The 18,815-nt window shown below is 37.0% G+C and overlaps 1 protein-coding gene across 5 annotated transcripts in view; it reads right to left on the bottom strand.

Moving 5' to 3' along the window:
- The window catches only part of TET1 (tet methylcytosine dioxygenase 1), a 133,356-nt gene that overhangs the window by 14,612 nt on the left and 99,929 nt on the right, over positions 1–18,815 (bottom strand). For 2 of the 5 annotated variants that reach the window (XM_032841648.1, XM_032841641.1), the window contains exons 5-8: positions 12,807–12,911; positions 10,993–11,204; positions 4,377–4,527; positions 3,955–4,041 (exon numbers count right to left, since the gene is read on the bottom strand). In XM_032841648.1, coding sequence (XP_032697539.1) covers positions 3,955–4,041; positions 4,377–4,527; positions 10,993–11,204; positions 12,807–12,911 — 555 coding nt within the window. The remainder of the gene's footprint in view (positions 1–3,954; positions 4,042–4,376; positions 4,528–10,992; positions 11,205–12,806; positions 12,912–18,815) is intronic. The other 3 variants (XM_032841667.1, XM_032841657.1, XM_032841677.1) reach the window with 3 other exon arrangements.

Below are 18,815 nucleotides of genomic sequence, written 5' to 3' on the forward strand. Positions count from 1 at the left end.
TTATAAGTAGTTAGAAATCTAAATGGTGTTAGAGGAAAAGTGCTCATGTTGCTAAAGAGAAGAACCCACCCCACGTTGTTCAGTTGTACTGGGCACTTGGAGTAAATCAAGACAGGGTTCCTAGTGGCAAGAGGAGACGTTGAAAAACTCTGACACAGTGCAACAAGTCTGTATAACGAAAGTTTCTATAACAACAAACATAAGGCGCATACTACGAATCAGGTCCTGTGGTGACAGCTTCAAATATCGGTAAGTGGGCAACTGGTTGTCTAAAACTAATGGCTTCTTTTTCTCGTTATAATGAGAAATCCTCATTTCTCATTTTGATTTGATTTCTCATCTTTGATTTCTCATTTGCATTTCTCATCTTTGATTTCTCAAAGAAATCCTCACAAACTGAGAAAGACACAGTGGGATACCATGAAAAGAGTCTGGATTGCTACTGATAGTAGAAACACATAAGACCTTTTTTCCCAAGGAGAACAGGCATGACAAATGTCTCTATTCAAAATGTCACTGAAGTTTCAGGTCAGGTCATGATCTCAAGGTTGTGAGTTTGAGCCCCAAGTTGGGATCCAATCCTGGAGCTAAGAAAGTTTGATACTCTCCCCTACCCTGATCATGCTCTCTGTTTCCTTCTCTAAACTAGATAAATAAAATCTTAAAAAAAAAAAATCATTGAAGATAGTATAACATATGCAGCAGATAAGGTAGGCTTCGGAAACAATAGTTGAAAGACCACTGTGATAATTTTTCAGAGAGGACTGTATCCTAAATCAAATTGAGAAATGATCAGTCACATCTAAAGGAAGACTATCGAAGGGGAATTGAGAGTAAGGATGAAGGAGAGACTTAAGAAAGTTCCACACTTCTGCTTTATTTGAGATTTAGTGGATGTCAAGAACATAAGTAAGACCTTGATGTGGATGACTTCACTTCTAATATGCATCAGATTATTAATAAAACCAAAGCCACACACAGTGTAGACATAGGAAGTTAATCCTTGAGTGCACTTAACAAACCCTAATTTGGGCAACTGTAAAGGATCAGTGATAACCCTTTTGGTTTCTTAATAATTTAGGTTGATGCTTGCATTGAAAAAGAAATTTATGTATATCAAGTCCATATACAGATTACTGGGTTCCTTTTATCTGTTTTACGTATTTGCTTAATACAGTTTCATATAGTCAAGAAACACTTCCTGGCTATACTCACCCATTAATTTATTTCATTTATTTGAGGAAAACTTACAATTGTGATTTAAGTACCCACTGAAAAGATTTTTATTATGTTTTCTTTTCTCTCTCTTTTTTTAAAAGATTATTTATTTATTTATTTGACAGAGGCCCCAAGCAGGCAGAGAGGCAGGCAGAGACAGAGAGAGAGGGAAGCAGGCTCCCTGTGGAGCAGAGAGCCCCATGCGGGGCTCGATCCCAGGACCCTGGGATCATGACCCGAGCCGAAGGCAGAGGCTTTAACCCACTGAGCCACCCAGGCGCCCCTTGATTATGTATTCTAATACCTGAAATATTTAGGTGAGTAGGTAATTGTGTTTCACTGCTAGGAGATTATGAACCATCTGGTATTAGAAGTCAGACTGAGTAATTGGTCATCATGAAATATCTCATTTACAGTATAGAAATATTGAAATACAGTAGGCACATAGAAAAAAATCAAATAAAGCTTGTATAGCTGAGCACTGGTATCATCTTACAAATTTAAGTCTCATTAATGTAAAAATTTTGATTTTTTAATTGTTTCATTAGAACAAATGTGTGTGTCAGATATAGAGGTTTCTTCTTATCAGATATCAACCCACTGGGGCTCAAGCCTACATTCCTCTGCTTTTCTCCTCCTATACCTGATGCCTAGGACTGTCATATATCCACATCTGGACCACAAATCAAACAAGTATTAGATTCTTCTCTTTTTTCTTATTTAAGACTTATTTATTTGAAAGAGATAGAGAACATGAATGGGGAGGGAAGAGGCAGAAGAGAGACTTCTCCAGCAGACTCCCCACTGAGTGTGGAGCGCAACATGGGGTTCAGCCTCGAGACCCAGGAGATCATGACCTGAGCCGAAACTAAGAGTCCAACACTCTACCTACTGAGCCACCCAGGTGTCCCCAGATTCTTATTACTGACCTGACATTCCCACTTGGATTTCATAGAAATCTCTCATCTAGTGGCTCCAAAACGAACCTATAATCTGCCCTTTCGAAACTGGGTTCTATTTCCATATACCTTACCTTGAGCAATGTCACTACCATCTAGTAATCATCTAGTAATTAAAACCTGTCCAGACTAACCACTGCTCACACTTTCCTCTGTCACAACCAAGTCACAATTATCCCTTCACTCAACTATTCTTAAGGCTAGCTCATCTTGCTAAACACACTTTCCACCACCTCCAAACCATTATTCAAAGAGCAACCAGAAAGATCTCTTTCAAAGACAAGTGGAATTGTATCACTTTCATTAAAACCCTTCAATGATCTTCCAAAATGTATGACATCCCATACAAGGCCAGTGTTTTCACCTTACTCTCCCTTGCCTGCTCTGAGCTTCATACTGGCCTTCTGTCAGTTTCTGTAATGAGAAATGCTTCTTTTTATTATGTTATAAGCACTATATAGATGTTATTCAATACTTAAAATCATCAACAAAAACTGATCTAATACTTAGTAATTATGTAACATTCTGTTGTAGAATAAAAATTTAACAGTCACGTCAATATTACTAATATATTTATATACTGGTAGTTTTATCATATAATATATGGAAAGAAAACTTAACTGATTAATTTTAATTTTAAGGGAGAAGGACATCACATTATTAGGTGTTCTTATGGTTGAACATAGTAGCACCTTTCCATGATTAGGTGTTTTATATGTCCTTTACTAAATTTTTAAAGTCTTCTTCCTAAAGGTTTCACTTTTTTTTTTTTTTTTTAAATGTAAGCTCCATGCCCAATGTGGGGCTTGAACTCATGGCCCCGAGATCAAGAGTCACACAATCTACTGACTGAGACAGTCAGGTGCCCCTAACATACTTATTAGATTTCTTCCAAGGCCCTTGATCAGCAATCATAGTTCTTTCTGGAATCATTTCCTTGCTTAATTATAGTAGATGAGAACTCAAGAACATGCTAAATAATTCTGATTATCTCTGTAAAGGGATCATTATTAATTCTGAGTTTCTTGAGAGGTGTTATATTAATTGTATTATAGAAATAGATTCAATCCCGTTTTATTTGTGTTTCCTATTTATCTTGCAGTCTAACGATTTTTAAAAATCCTCTCAGATTGTCTTCTTTTTAAAGATTTTTTTTCCCCACAACTACTTCAAAATGTAAAAATTCTATTTCTATTAATCTAAAAATCTTAAAAATACACTTTCAAATATATGTTTTTCTGATGACACCTAGAGCAGTGTTTTCCAAGCTGTGGGTCATGACTCATTCATGGGCCAAGAAATCAGTTTAGTAGGTAACAACTAACATTTAAAAAAAGAAAAATGAAATTTTATAAAAAATATTATAGTGAATCATAGTGAACCTCAGCAATAACTAGATTGAATATTAATTTTAAATATTTTATTGTCTTCTCTTGCATAGAAGATGAAGTATTATCTTCTGATATTTTATTTGAACTATTTGCTTGCATATACCTATTGTATAGCAGTTTGTAATATAAAATGTTTTTTATTCTTGGTCACAGCTCAAAGTTTGAAAAACACTGATCTTAGTATCTAAATTCTCCCCACTCCAAACAAAGAATAAAACATTACCACACTTAGTTCCTATAGGTGCCCCACCCCCTCCCAGTGCCTACCCACCCTTGAGTTGATAAGAGTATGGAATTATACTTATCGGTTGTTATTTTAATTAAAAAAATGTAAGTACTCAACTTATTTAAACTTAACAGTAAGGTTGACTAATTTCTTTGCTCACCATGGCCTCGTGTCCCGGACAGATTGGTTCCGGTTTCATATATCTTCTTTCTGGATTACGTCCTTTAGTAATTCTTTCATAGTAGTTCTGTGGGTAGTAAACTTTCTGAGTCTTTGAAATGTTGGCAAATGGCTTTATTTATTTTTCCTACTTTGGCTGGGTATAAAATTCTAGGTTCTTTTAACAATGACTTTCTTGGGGGTTAGGGGAGAGGAGGAGGGAACCAGGGACAGTTGGAATTTGGGTTGGTAGTTAAAGACTTTACCTAATTTATAGAGAATTTTAAACTCTTACTTATATAGAGAGTCTTAGGTTTTTTACGCTATTTTAAAATATCTCATTGTTTTACTATTTAGAAAATATTTTAAGGAATGTACTTATACATTCATTGTGTAATTGAAAAGTAAAAAAAGGACACTTACGTGTAAGGGAGAGCTTGGATCAATTCTAAATCTTCTAGGGCTTGGGCTTCTACCAAATTTACATCCATTGAAATACATACTCCATGAACAGCCAAAAGAGAATGAAGCTCCACAGGTCTCTGGATCAATTCCTTGACATGTACAGGTACGACTGTAAGGAGAATTGCAAGGGGATGAACTGACAAAGCGAGGCCAGTACCTCGGACAGAACATTTCTGATTCCTGCAACTTTAGAAGTATAGATGACCCATGAACTGATTTTAACATATCTATTTTGTTACTTATTTTATCCTAAGTAGTGTCAGCAACACAAAGCCAACAGCCCTTGATATAAGCAAGTTTTTAACTAAAATGTTCGTTCAAGATTGTAAATCCAAAGAAACAGCAATAAACTATACAGAAATAACCACAGCCCTATTTGACTTGGATATGCCTGAGAGGAAATAAGCAGTCTGCATTTTACTTTATCTTATTAAGAGAGAATCTTTAAAAAAAAAAAAAAAAAAAAAAGCAATGAGAGAATCTTAAAATAGGCTCCACGCTCACTGCAGAGCCTGACCCGGGGCTTGATCTCAAGACCCTGAGGTCATGATCGGAGCTGAAAACGAAAACAAGAGTCAGCCGCTTAACCAATTGAGCCACCCAGGTGCCCCAAAGAGTCTGCATTTTATATCCTGGATGTGTGTCCTTATTAGAAATGAAAATGAGATTATCTCGTTATGTCTTTGGACTTTAACTCCATCACTTAAAAACTGATACTGATATAGGGGCGCCTGGGTGGCTCAGTGGGTTAAAGCCTCTGCCTTCGGCTTAGGTCATGATCCCAGGGTCCTGGGATCAAGCCCCACATCAGCCTCTCTGCTCAGCAGGGAGCCTGCTTCCTCCTCTCTCTCTCTCTGCCTGCCCCTCTGCCTACTTGTAATCTCTGTTAAATAAATAAATAAAATCTTTAAAAATAAATAAATAAATAAATAAAAACTGATACTGATATAATCCTGAGGACTGATAATAGATAATATGTATTATAAGTGAAATCACTGTTAATTTGAAAGAAAACCTTTATTAAGATTACAAAAGGAGGGGCGCCTGGGTGGCTCAGTGGGTTAAAGCCTCTGCTTCCACCTCAGATCATGATCCCAGAGTCCTGGGATGGAGCCCTGCATCTGGCTTTCTGCTCAGCAGGGAGCCTGCTTCTGATCTCTGTCAAATAAATAAATAAAATCTTAAAAGAAAAAAAGATTACAAAAGGAAAAATGGAACTGAAAGCTTGTTTCATTCAGTAACTTGGTTATTTTAGCACATTGGGGGGGCATTTCTGAGGCCCTAACATGTACCCAATAGTAAGAATGACAATGATTAGAATATTCATGCAAAGATACGAAAACAAGGAAGTAACATATACTCTTGTGGTTTCCAACTGCATAACACTTGAAACTTCTAATAGTATGAATGTGATACTTAATGTAATGATTAAAAACAAGGAAAAAAAGATAGTTAAAAAAATCAGTAAATGAAAAGTATATAGAAATTTTGAGATCAAAACTAGTAGTAGTTTTTTTTTTTAAGATTTTATTTATTTATTTGACAGAGAGAGACGAGGCAGGCAGAGAGAGAGAGAGAGGAGGAAGCAGGCTCCCTGCCAAGCAGAGAGCCCGATGCGGGACTCGATCCCAGGACCCTGAGATCATGACCTGAGCCGAAGGCAGAGGTGTAACCCACTGAGCCACCCAGGCGCCCTAGTAGTATTTTTTAATTGTAAAAGTCAAGGAAATAGGGGCGCCTGAGTGGCTCGGTCGGTTAAGCCTCTGCCTTCGGCTCAGGTCATGATCTCATGGTCCTGGGATGGAGCCCCACATTGGGCTCTCTGCTCAGCAGGGAGCCTGCTTCCCCCACCCCTCTGCTTGCCTCTCTGCCTACTTGCGATCTCTCTGTCAAATGCATGAATAAAATCTTAAAAAAAAAAAAAGTCAAGTAAATACCTGATACTAAGATAACATTGACTATGAAAAGAAAAATAAATAATACATTTATGTCATTAAAATGATACATGGGCTGGAGCGCCTGCATGGCTCAGTGGGTTAAGCCTCTGCCCTCAGCTCAGGTCATGATCTCAGGGTCCTGGGATCGAGCCCCGCATTGGGCTCTCTGCTCAGCAGGGAGCCTGCTTCCTCCTCTCTCTCTGCCTGCCTCTCTGCCTACTTGTGATCTCTCTGTCAAATAAATAAATAAAATCTTAAAAAAAAAGTTTAAAATAAAATAAAATAAAATGATATATGGGAAGAAAAATGTAGTTTAAATAATAGCTGATAGTTATTCAAACAATGAAATACATAGGAAATGTACAGGATTATGAGACCTAAAAGTGCTTTTGCAGAATATCTGAAATAGTCAACATCACCGATAATAGGACAAATGAACTGAAAATAGGTCTTAATGTTATAGACAAAACGCAGTCTACCACTAATTTCTCAATTGAATTTAATTAGAAAGAAACAATCAGACAAAACCTGAGCAATGGTCCATAAAATTAGGCCTTCAAAAAAGTCAATGCATGTTAAAGCCCAGGAGCCTGGGTGGCTCAGTTAGTAAAGCATCTGACTCTTGATTTCTGCTGGGTCGAGATCTCAGCGCTCCGTGGGGAGTTGAGATTCTCTCCCTGTGCCCCTCCCCATGCTCTCTCAAATAAATAAAAACACCTTAAAACACCTTAAAAAAAAAAAAAAATCAGTGCTAAGAAAGACCAGGCAAGAGATAAGAAACAATCAAGAGACCATCCAAGCAGGGGGAGCGCATAGGGAGAGAGAAGCAGACTCCCCACTGAGCAGGGAGCCCAATGCAGGGCTTGGTCCCAGGACTCTAGGACCATGACCTGAGCAGAAGGCAGACATTTAACTGACTAAGCCAGGAGGTGGCTTAGTATGTACTAAGTATGTACAGGTGCCCCTGTAGAGTACATAACTGGAAAATATTCAGATAGATTAGATAATAGCATTTTAATGAATTTGGTTATTTTGATAATTTGCTGGTGTTATGTAAATGAATGTCCTCATTCTTAGAATATACCATCTGAAGTATTATTTACAGGAAAAAGGCATAAAGCCTGCAACTACCTAACAATCCAGAGTGAAAAAACTTTTAAAAATCGACAATAATATATATGTTTGTGTGTATGTGTGGCTTTGTGTATAAATGCAAATGTTACAAACTTAGTGACGATGAAATCTATGAGAGGTATAGAAGTGTTCACTGAAGGATTCTTGCATATATTCCGTCAGTAAGAATATTTATTTATTTTATTTATTTCTTAACTAGGCTCCACACCCAGTATGGGACTTGAACTCACAACCCTGAGATCAGGAGTCACATGCTCTACTGACTGATTAGCCAGTCTGGAACCCTTGCAAGAATCTTTAAAAACAAAAACAAAAACAAAAAGATATGCTGGAGGCATGCCTCAGTCAGTAGAGAAAAAGACTTTTATTTTGGGGTCATGAGACTGAACCCCATATTGGGTATAGAGAGGACTTAAAAATTAAAAAGGTATGGGGGCTCCTGGGTGGCTCAGTGAGTTAAGCCTCTGCCTTCGGCTCAGGTCATGGTCTCAGGATCCTGGGATCAAGCCCCACATCTGGCTCTCTGCTCAGCAGGGAGCCTGCTTCCCCCACCAGGGCCTGCCTTTCTGCCTACTTGTATCTCTCTCTGTCAAATAAATAAATAAATAAATAAATAAATAAATAGGTATGCTAGATCTACATTGAGTGAAACAGAATAAAACTAATGTTGTTGGATTCTTGGTAAGATTAAATTAGACGATATATTTATATATATATATCCTTCAAAGCAGAGCCTTCATACAAGAGTTATTATGATAACTGTGAATCTATATACAAAAGAATTAGCAGACATTAAAAATCGTTTGTATATTACTAGCATTGTAAAGATAAGGAGAGTGTAATGAAATCATGACATAAGCATAAAGGAATTCTTTTAAAGGTATGCAAATTAATTTTGTGTGGTGATCAGAGAGGGGACAATATATATTATGTTTATATTTTATATATATGATGATATTTCTGTTTTTAAAGATTTTTAATTTTTCTAGCAAAGATTTTATTTATTTATTTATCTATTTATTTATTTTAGAAAGAGAGAGAGAGAGACACAGATAGAGAGCAAGCATGAGCAGGGGAAGGGGTAGAGGGAGGAGAGAATCTCAAGCAGGGCCCATGTTCCGTGTGGAGCCCAATGCAGGGCTTGATCTCATGACCTGACCTGGAAGAGTCGGACCTTAACCTACTGAGCAACCCAAGCACCCAAAAAGATTTTTATGTTTTCAGTAATCTCTACATTGACCACGTGGCTTGAACTCAGAACCCAAGATCAAGAGTTGCACACTCCACCAACTGAGCCATCCAGGCACCCCAGTATATATGAGATTTCTTTTAAAAAAGAGAGACACGTATGAAGAAAACACCACAAAACGATCCTGAAGGACACAAAAGCAAACTTGAACAAATGGAAAGAAAAACCATGTTATGGGATAGGAAGATTCAATATCATAGTAAGTTAATTTAATGAAATCTCATTAAAAATGTCATTGGAGGGGCACCTGTGTGGCTCAGTTGTTAAGCGTCTGCCTTCGGCTCTGGTTGTGATCCCGGGGTCCTGGGATTGAGCCCCACATTGGGCTCCCTGCTTGGTGGGGAGCCTGCTTCTCCCTTTCCCACTGCTTGTGTTCCCTCTCTCGCTGTGTCTCTGTCAAATAAATAAAATCTTAAAAAAAAATGTCATTGGATCCATCTTAAACTAGACAAATTCATTTTAAAGATTATATGGAAGCATAAACAGAAAAGAATACTAGAAAGCTTTGAAAAAGAGCGAGTAAGGTGAGCTATTCCTAACAAAATGGAAATATATTATAAAACCTCTATAATTAAAAAAAATGTGGTACTAGTACATGAAAAGCCAGAACACTGATATAAATTTCAAATACAAGAGAGGATTCCATCTCATATATAATTTTGGTTTACATTAAAGTGGCATTTCAAAACAAGGGAAAAGAAATGCTCTCTCTCTTTTTTTTTTTTTTTTAAAGATTTTATTTATTTGACAGACAAAGATCACAAGTAGGCAGAGAGGCAGGCAGAGAGAGAGAGGAGGAAGCAGGCTCCCCGCTGAGTGGAGAGCCGGACGTGGGGCTCGATCCCAGGACCCCAGGATCATGACCTGAGCTGAAGGCAAAGGCTTCAACCCACTGAGCCACCCAGGTGCCCAGAAATGCTCTCTTGTTAAGTGGTGTTTTCGTAAACGGAAAAAAGGACAGAAATAGATCTCCTCCTCCCACTATTAACTAGCATAAATTTTAAATTCATCATAGATTCATGTTTTAAAAATTTACAATTTCAACAAGGACTAAAAGAAAACATGGGTGAATTACTGTATACCTTTAAAGAGAGAAAAATGTTCTTAAATACCAGTTAAAATTCAGACACAAAAGAATAAATAGATTATGATTAATTTCACTAAAAAGGAAAAGGGATGTGGCACCTGGCTGGCTCAGTTGCTGGAGAATGTGCCTCTTGGTCTTGGGATTGTAAATCTGAGCCCCAAGGGTGTAGAGATTACTTATAAAGTAATAAAAATGGAAAACTTCTGCAAAAGATAACATAGCAGAAGTAAAAAGACAAATATCAAACTGGCAAAAATGTTTAGACATTATACAGCAAAGTGTGAAGAGCTCCAATACATAAAAGCAGCAGCAATCCTTTAGAAACAAGGGCTATAACAATTAATAGGCGACTGAGCTGTAAGTACCCCCACCTCAAAAGGCAATCTTAACCACTCATTCCTAACATGAAAAATGCCACTTATCACCTACTAAAAAGGCAAAACCTCAAGTTTGACATCATATTCCCAGCAAGATAGTAGGAAAACAGATATTCTCTTATGTTGCTGAGAATATGGTACAATTCTCTATGGAAGAGCTTTTCCTTTCTGGAAAAATTCCTCTCTTCCAGACCCTGGGTGAGTGGGATCAGGCATCAAAGAGGGAAGCAGAAAAAGAAAACTCTCTAAGGGTACCTGGTTGGCTCAGTCAGAGGAGCCCCGTGACTCTTGATCTCAGGGTCTGGTCTGGGGGTGGTGAGCTTGAGTGCCATGCTGGGTGTAGAGATTACTAGCAGATAGATAGACAGACAGATAGATAGACTGACCCTACGATGGTTTCAACTCACTATGCAACCAAGTCTTGCTTTTTAAAATATATGCTCATTCTTCAGTTTCAGAATGCCTGAAATTCTGTAATATGCCTAACTGGCAGTTAATGATTATTTTTTTAAACGATTTTATTTATTTATTTATTTGTCAGAGAGAGAGAGAGAGAGAGAGAGCGAGAGTGCGAGTGAGTGCACAAGCAGGCAGAGGCGGAGAAGCAGGCTCCCTGCCGAGCACGGAGCCCGATGTGGGACTCTGGGATCCCAGGACCTGGGATCATGACCTGAGCCAAAGGCAGCGGCTTATCGACTGAGCCATCCAGGCATCCCAGTAGTTCATGAACAATTTCATATTGTATGACAGAGGTCTGAATGGGAAATCAGTACAAAACAGATTTGATTACTTTTCATTGAGCGTGCATCTTCGGTCTGTGGGATGACCATTGTATGACTTTAGGTTTTCCGTAAGCTCCGTGTACAATCTGTCGGCCATGGGCAGAGGAATGCCGTCCCATACCATAATGAGAACCACCATCACAGCTGTTGGACAGTGATGGCCCGTACGTTGCCGGACCAAACAAAGAACTTTCTCTTCATCGCTGCCTCTTCTTAAAACCTGGAAAAACAGAATGCATTTATTTATAGAAAACAAGAAACCTACAGTTGAGTGCAATGGATATCGTTTTGAAAGCTCTGTGTCATTGCATTTTAGGTCTTTAACACGACTATTTCTGAAAGGGTTGAAGCCTCTAGGACATTCAGTTTTCTGACTAGCTGCATCCACACAACTCATCCGAGTATCCCAGCTTACTTGACTAAACAAACAACAGGCAGAACAGAAGTCTGTGGTATGGTAGTTATTTGTAAAAGTAGAACAAAGCTGTTTGTGTTTTATTTCACTGTTGATACAGTATTGCAAAACAGACAACACAGGATCTCCAGAAAAGAGCCTAACTGTTCTGCTCTTCCACAAATGCCACAACGGGACAAATCCAGCTACATGCAAATAACCAAGGACTCCCAATTTAAAAAATCAACTTCGGCCTGAAATTTAGCATTTGCACAAAGTTATGGATCTTTGCCTTGGGTGAATGGCTTTATTATACAGAATAATTAATATACAGAGCAATGTTCCTGCAATTTCTGTGATTTTTTCCCATGCTACCACAAGGATTTAACATACCCGTATTATCATAAGATTAAGGTGGTTCAGTTGACATGGTAAATGCAAAATACAACAATTAATTTTGAATAAGTGATTGATTTATCTTACACCACATCATACCCACGGGGTGCTAAAAAGGCCTCAAAAGTACTTAATATTGCCCGGTGGTCCCAGTGCGTACAAAAAGAATTACATAAAAATGGTGACAAGACATAAAACCAACCAATTCTGGTTAAAACTCCCTCCACAGATCACAAATTTACAGAGCAAAGATACTGACCACATTAATCAGTACATAATCAGTAAATGATAAAGGTGCCCACCCCTATGACCAAAATGGAGCAGCCAACAGCATAATTAAGATTCCATTTTTGTTGCTATAATAATATTACATAAACTTGAGATGAAACTTCTTAAGATGTTAGTTACCCAATATCACTTTCTTCTGTCACTCCAGATGGTTAACAATCATTGCTACCAAGGCATCCCTTGAGTAGAGTTGGCTTTAGGACCTTCCCCCTAAACACAATTATTTATATTAAAAAAATTTTCTATATTTATGTCCTTTTACAGCCAAATAAGAACACATTTGCTTTCAAATAAGCTCAAATACAAAATGATATATATTGTACCAAACAAAATTTTTCTAGATACTTTACAAGTTATTGAACAAAGAACAAAGTTACATTGATTGGGTTTTTGTACGGGAAATGCTGAAATGCTGCTTATTAAGTATCTGTGCTTTCCCCAGATTTTCCAAATATCCTTTAGTGAACGTCAGAGAATTAAGCATAATGGGTCTCTAAATTCAGATCAAAGTTCGATAAGCACCTTGGGTATTGCCTTGGTATGGATATTTGTGGCCACCCAAAATCAATATAATAAATCCTGAATCCCAATTGTGATGGTATTAGGAAGTAGGGCCTTTGGGAGATAATTAAGTCATAAGGGGGAAGCTCTCATTAGTGAGGTTAGTGTTCATATCAAATAGACACCACAGAACTCCCTAATGCCTTTAAACATGTGAAAACACAAAGAGAAGAGGGCCCTCACCCAACCATGCTGGCACCCTGATCTGAGACTTCCAAACTCCAGAACTGTGAGAAATAAATTTCTGTTGTATAGAAGCCATTCAGTCTGGTATTTTCTCATAGCAGTCTAAATGGAGGAAGACAAGTGTTAAACCTGTGTAAGACCTATGAAAACTATAAAAACATTAAAAGAAATTAAAGATGACCTAAATAAATGGAGAGAAGTACCATGTTCATGGAATAGACACTATTATCATGTCAATTTTCCCCAAATGGATTCTTAGATTTGACATAAGCCCAATCAAAATCCTATCAAAGTTCATTTTGCTGTGGGTGGAAGTTGACAAACTTGTGCCCAAGTATATATGGAAATGAAGATGAAAAGCCAAGAAAATGAACAAAGGCAAAGTAATTTATGAGATCATCACTATCTATTGTAAAGCTATAGTAATTATAGTTTAGTACTGGTGCAATGACAGAAAAATAGATCAATAGAATAAAGAGTGCAGGAGATGCATATATATAGCCATCAGACTTATGAAAAAGTTGACATTGCAATAAAAGTAGTCTTTTCAGTGAATGATACTAGGTAGATATCCATATGGGAAAAATATGAATGGTCACCCCTACTTCACATAAGTAGCTTGAGTTATATTGTTGATCTAAATATGAAAGTTAAAACAATAAGTTTTGGGAAAGAAACATCTTCATGACCTTGAGGCAGGTAAAACCATTTTAGAATAAATTATCAAATTTAATAATTAAAAAGGAAAAAGTTAAGAAGTTGGATTATAGGGGTAACTAGCTGGCTCAGTTGGTAGAGATGAGACTCTTCGTCTTGGGTAGAAGTTTGAGCCTCATGTTAGTTGAAGAGATTACTTAAAACTAAAATATTAAAAAAAAAAAACAAAACCCTGGATTACATTATGATTAAGAACCTCTGTCCATCAAAAACGTTAAATACCAATAGATTAAAAAGCTATAAAGGCAAGCAATACAGTGGGAGAAATACTGGCAATACGCATAAATGGCAAAATATTTTTACCCAAAATACATAAAGAAATTTCTGCAAGTGAGTAATAAAACACAAAGGAAAACTGGCCCAAAAAAAAAATCAAATAGGCTCAACACAAGAGAATATCAAACAGATGATGAACATGTGAAATATGTTCCACATTTCTAGTCATGTAACAAAGTAAAAAAATTTTCAAGCACTACATATGCTGGTGGGATTCTAAAATTGTGCAACTGCTATAGAAAACAGTTTGGAAGTTCCTCAAAAAATGAAAAACAGAACTGCCATGTGATCCAACAATTCCACTTCTGAGTATATATTCAAAAGAGTTGGAAGCAAGGGCTCAAACAGGGATTTGCGCATGCATGTTCATAGCAGCACTATTCACAGTAGCCAAGGGCTGGAAATAACTCAAACGTCCATTGACAGATGAATGGATAAACAAAATGTGGCATATACGTATAATGGAATATTACTCACACTTAAAAAGGAAGGAAATCCTGTTACATCCTACAACATGGGTCAACCATAAAGAGAAAATGTTATGTGAAGTAAGTCAGTCACACACAAAAAAGGGAAAATCTGTATGATTCTAGTTACAGAACTACTCAAAAGTAGTCAAATTCATAAAACATAAAAGTGGAATGGTGGTTACCAGTGGCTGTGGTGATGGGGAAATGGAGAGTTATTTAATGGGTATAAAGTTTCAGATTTGCAAGATGAAGAAGCTCTGGGGTTCTATTTCACAGCAATGTGAACATATATAACACTACGGAACTGTAGACTTTACACTAGAAAAAGATGAAAGAGGTCTTTAAAAAAAAAAAAAAGAGGCACAACACTACATACCACACAGAATGTCTAAAATGACAAGGAAAATGTGGAGCACTTGTAAGAATGTGGAGCAACTGGGAACACTTCTACGTGACTCACGAGAATGTAAGAAGAGATAAGCACTTGGAAAGCTGCGTGTTCCTATCAACCAAAGCTATGCAAATGCACACCTGCCTTCCCCCGTAATCCGGCAATTCCACTTCTAAGTATACATCATACAAAAAAATGTATTCTTCTATTTCCCAAAGATGACAACAATATTCATAATTATCTCAAACTGGAAACAATTCCAATGTCAATCACCAGAAGAATAAATCCATACATTTTAACTGCTTATGATAACAGAACAATAAGAGTGAGAATGAGCTACGACATACAACATGAATTTATCTTACAATTCTAATGCTTGACGAAAGAAGACAAAAGAATAATTACTTTAAGACTATTTATATAAAGTCAGGCAAGATTAATCCATAATATCAGAAGATAGGAGAGTGGTTACTTTTAGGCGGTAACAGGTCAGGGGGAAAAGAATGCTCCTGAACTGCTAGTAATATCAGATGTTGGTCACACAATGGTGCTCAATTTAGAAAAATTCTGTGACTTAAGGTTTCTACAATCTTCTGCTGTATAAGTCTTCTGCTTATATATTATATATATATACACACAAATATATACATATATAAATTTATGTAAGTATAAATTTATAAATTTGTAATTTATAAATAAATTATAAGTGCTATCATTTATTTTTAAAACTTTATCTTGGAGGGCCTGGGAGGCTCAGTCCTTAGGTGTCTGCCTTCATCTCGGGTCATGGTCCCAGGGTCGTGGGATCAAGCCTCTGCTCTGTGGGGAACCTGCTTCTCCCTCTCCAACTCCCCTAGCTTGTATTCCCTATCTCACTGTCTCTTTGTCAAATAAATAAAATCTTTAAAAAATAAAAAAATAATAATAAACAAGTGTATCTTACCCTAAATTAAGAAAAAAAAGGTTGAAACCACTTAGTCAATTTACTGCCTCAGGATGTAGCAAGTCTCTTAACTTTTCTGTAGTAGCCCTACAGAGCTAGGATCTAACAGATACTAGCCACTATTTTATGTCTTTTTGCTTTATTTTTGCATACCTGGCTCCTGAGCTCAGAACTCAGCTCATCAAATATTTGTTGAACAGATGGTTAAAAACCACAAAAGCCTAATGTGGGTGCATTTTATGAAAATTTCAAAAGGTGTAAGTTACACTAGTAAGATGAAAACTCTCATTTCAAAAAAAAAAGATTTTAAATGATACAAATGTCCCAAATTTTAAAACTTTTCTTGAGAATCACATTTCATAACTGGAGGGTGTATTAATCTGTAAACTGTTGAATTTGTGGTCACATGGCAGTCACTATAGATGGTAAGTAAATGTTGCATACAAACTTCGGTGAGTAATGCCTGTGACTACTCTTCTGTTATTTAAAAATATCTATTTGTATAATCTCCATTATATATTATGAAATTGTTATATCTTATGCAAACATATACATTCATTTGGTAATTGTGTTAACTGAAAATGTATAGCAAATTATGTTGGAATGAAAAATGTCTTAAATAGCTTTCATAAATATATTTTTCATAAATATATTACAATATACCATTTGTTATCAGAGCAACTGAAATATAATGTATATATCCTTTTGAAGTATGAATTCAGGGACCCCTGGGTGTCTCAGTTGGTTAAGCAGCTGCCTTCAGCTTAGGTCATGATTCCAGGGTCCTGGGATCAAACCCCGCATCAGGCTCCCTACTCAGGAGAGAGCCTGCTTCTCTCTCTCCTTCTACCTGCCATTCTGCTTACTTGTGATCTCCCTCTACCTCTCTGTCGAATAAATAAATAAACTCTTAAAAATAAATAAATATATGTCCTGATTCTTAATTTTGACCTAGGTCATGATCTCAGGTTCCTAAGACTGAGCCCGCCTTGGCCCCCAGTTGGGCTCTGCACATGGTGTGGAGCCTACTTAGGATTATCTCTCCCACTCCTCTGCCTCTGCCCAACACCCTCTTCGGGTGCTCACTCTTATCTCTAAAGATAAATAAAGAAATAAAAATAAATCAGTAAATAAATTATGGAATTCAATGTATACTCAGAGTTGACTCACTATATGAACATTTTCATCCTCTCCACCATCCTTACAAAACACATCACAAATTCCCCCTTTTCTCAGCCCATAACAATTTTCTATTTCTATGGATTTTACAAGTTTGGGACATTTTATATAAATGGAATCCTCTAACTTGTGGACTTTTGTGTCTGGCTTCTTCTACTTTGCATATGTTTCATTCAAATTTGTAGCCCTTATCAGTACTTCATTTCTTTTTACTGCCAAGTAAGATTCCATTGCATGGATATGGCATTTATACTTATTCATTAATTGGCTGATTGCCATTTATACTGTTTCTACAATTTGCAATTATGACTGTCGCTGCTAAGAACATTCATATAACAAGTTATTCTGTAAATATATGTTTTCGTTTCTCTTGGGTACATACCCAGGAGTGGAATTGCTTGGTTATATAGTAACTATGTTTATTCTTTTAAGTAACCATCAGACTGTTTTCCAAACTGGAACGACTATTTGACAATCATATTAGGAATGTACTAAAGGTTCCCATCTCTCTAGGCCCTCCTCAACACTTGTTATTATATGTCCTTTATTTATAATGGACAGTTATAAATTGTAGTGTAGTGTAGTGTAAAGAGGCAACTCATTTTGAGTGTGATTCCCATTTCTCTGATGAGTAACAATGTTGAGTATATTTCTATGTGCTTATTGGTCATCTGTGTATCTTCTTTGAAAAAGGACTATTCAACCACATTATTTGTAGTTTAGACTGTCCATTTATTATTGAGATATGAGGGTTTTTTTTTTTTAAGACTTTATTTATTTATTTGACATAGAGAGAGAGTCAGAGAGCACAAGCAGCCCGTATGATAGAGGGAAAGGAGAGGCAGACTCCAGACTGAGCAGGAAGCCTGACTTAAGGGATTGATCCCAGGACCCTGGGATCAGGACCTAAGCCAAAGTCAGACACTTAACAGAATGAGCCACCCAGGTACCCCAGGAGGTTTTATAAAAAGTCGTCATACAAGCTCCTATTTTTTTCTTTTTTAAGATTTTTTTTTTTTTTAAACTTTCACGTAATCTATACACCCAACATGGGCTTGAACTCTCAACAGCGAAATCAAGAGTCCCATGTTTCACTGACTGAACCAGCCAGGAGCCACTACAAGCTCTTCATTAGACATATGATTAGCAAATATTTTCTCCCACTCTTAGTTTTCTCTGACTTTTTTTTTTTTCTTAAGATTTTATCCATTTATTTGACACATACACAGAGAGAGAGAGAGAGAGAGAGAGAGGAAATACAAGCAGGGGAAGCAGCAGAAGGAGAGGGAGAAGCAGGCTCCCCACTGAGCAGGGAGCCCCATGCAGGACTTTATCCTAGGACCTGGGGATCATGACCAGAGCTGAAGGAAGATGCTTAACCAACTGAGCCACCCAGGTGCCTCCTTTGTGTTTATTTTTTCAAAAAGATTTATTTATTTGGGAGAGAGCGAGAGCGAGTGTGTGTGTATGTGTGTGTGTGTTTATACATGTGCACACAGAGCACATGAGAGGAAAAGGTAGAAAAAGAGGGAGAAGAAGAGAGAAAATCCCAAGCTGATTCCCACTTATCCTGGAAGGGCAAAAGGGGGCATGATCCCACAACTCTGAGACCATGACCTAAGCCAAAACCAAGAGTCCAATGCTCAATCCACTGAGCCACTCAGGTGCCCCTCTATGTGTTTATTTCATTTTACATTAATTATACCTCAATAATTAAAGGGAAAAAGAAAACATGATTGACCATCTCAAGCCTGTTTACTGAATAAGTCTTTAAGTCACTTAGGTATTTCATGACAATTTATTGTACAGTTTTAAGAAATGTGGTATGTAACAACTTAATGTAAACAAGTGATCCTGGATTGAATATAGATACAAAACCAAATGTTCTCTTTTTCCATAAAGGAAATTATTAGTTACAAGACCTAAAGATTAGACAGTAATATTATAACGGCATCAATAATAGTCCCGTAGTTTTGTAAAAGTTTCGTTAATTGTTTTGTGGTTATAAGGCAATGTCCTAGCCTTTTTTT

Source organism: Lontra canadensis, unplaced genomic scaffold, assembly GCF_010015895.1.
Source record: "Lontra canadensis isolate GAN:19392208 unplaced genomic scaffold, GSC_riverotter_1.0 scaffold3, whole genome shotgun sequence".
NCBI lineage: Eukaryota > Metazoa > Chordata > Mammalia > Carnivora > Mustelidae > Lontra > Lontra canadensis.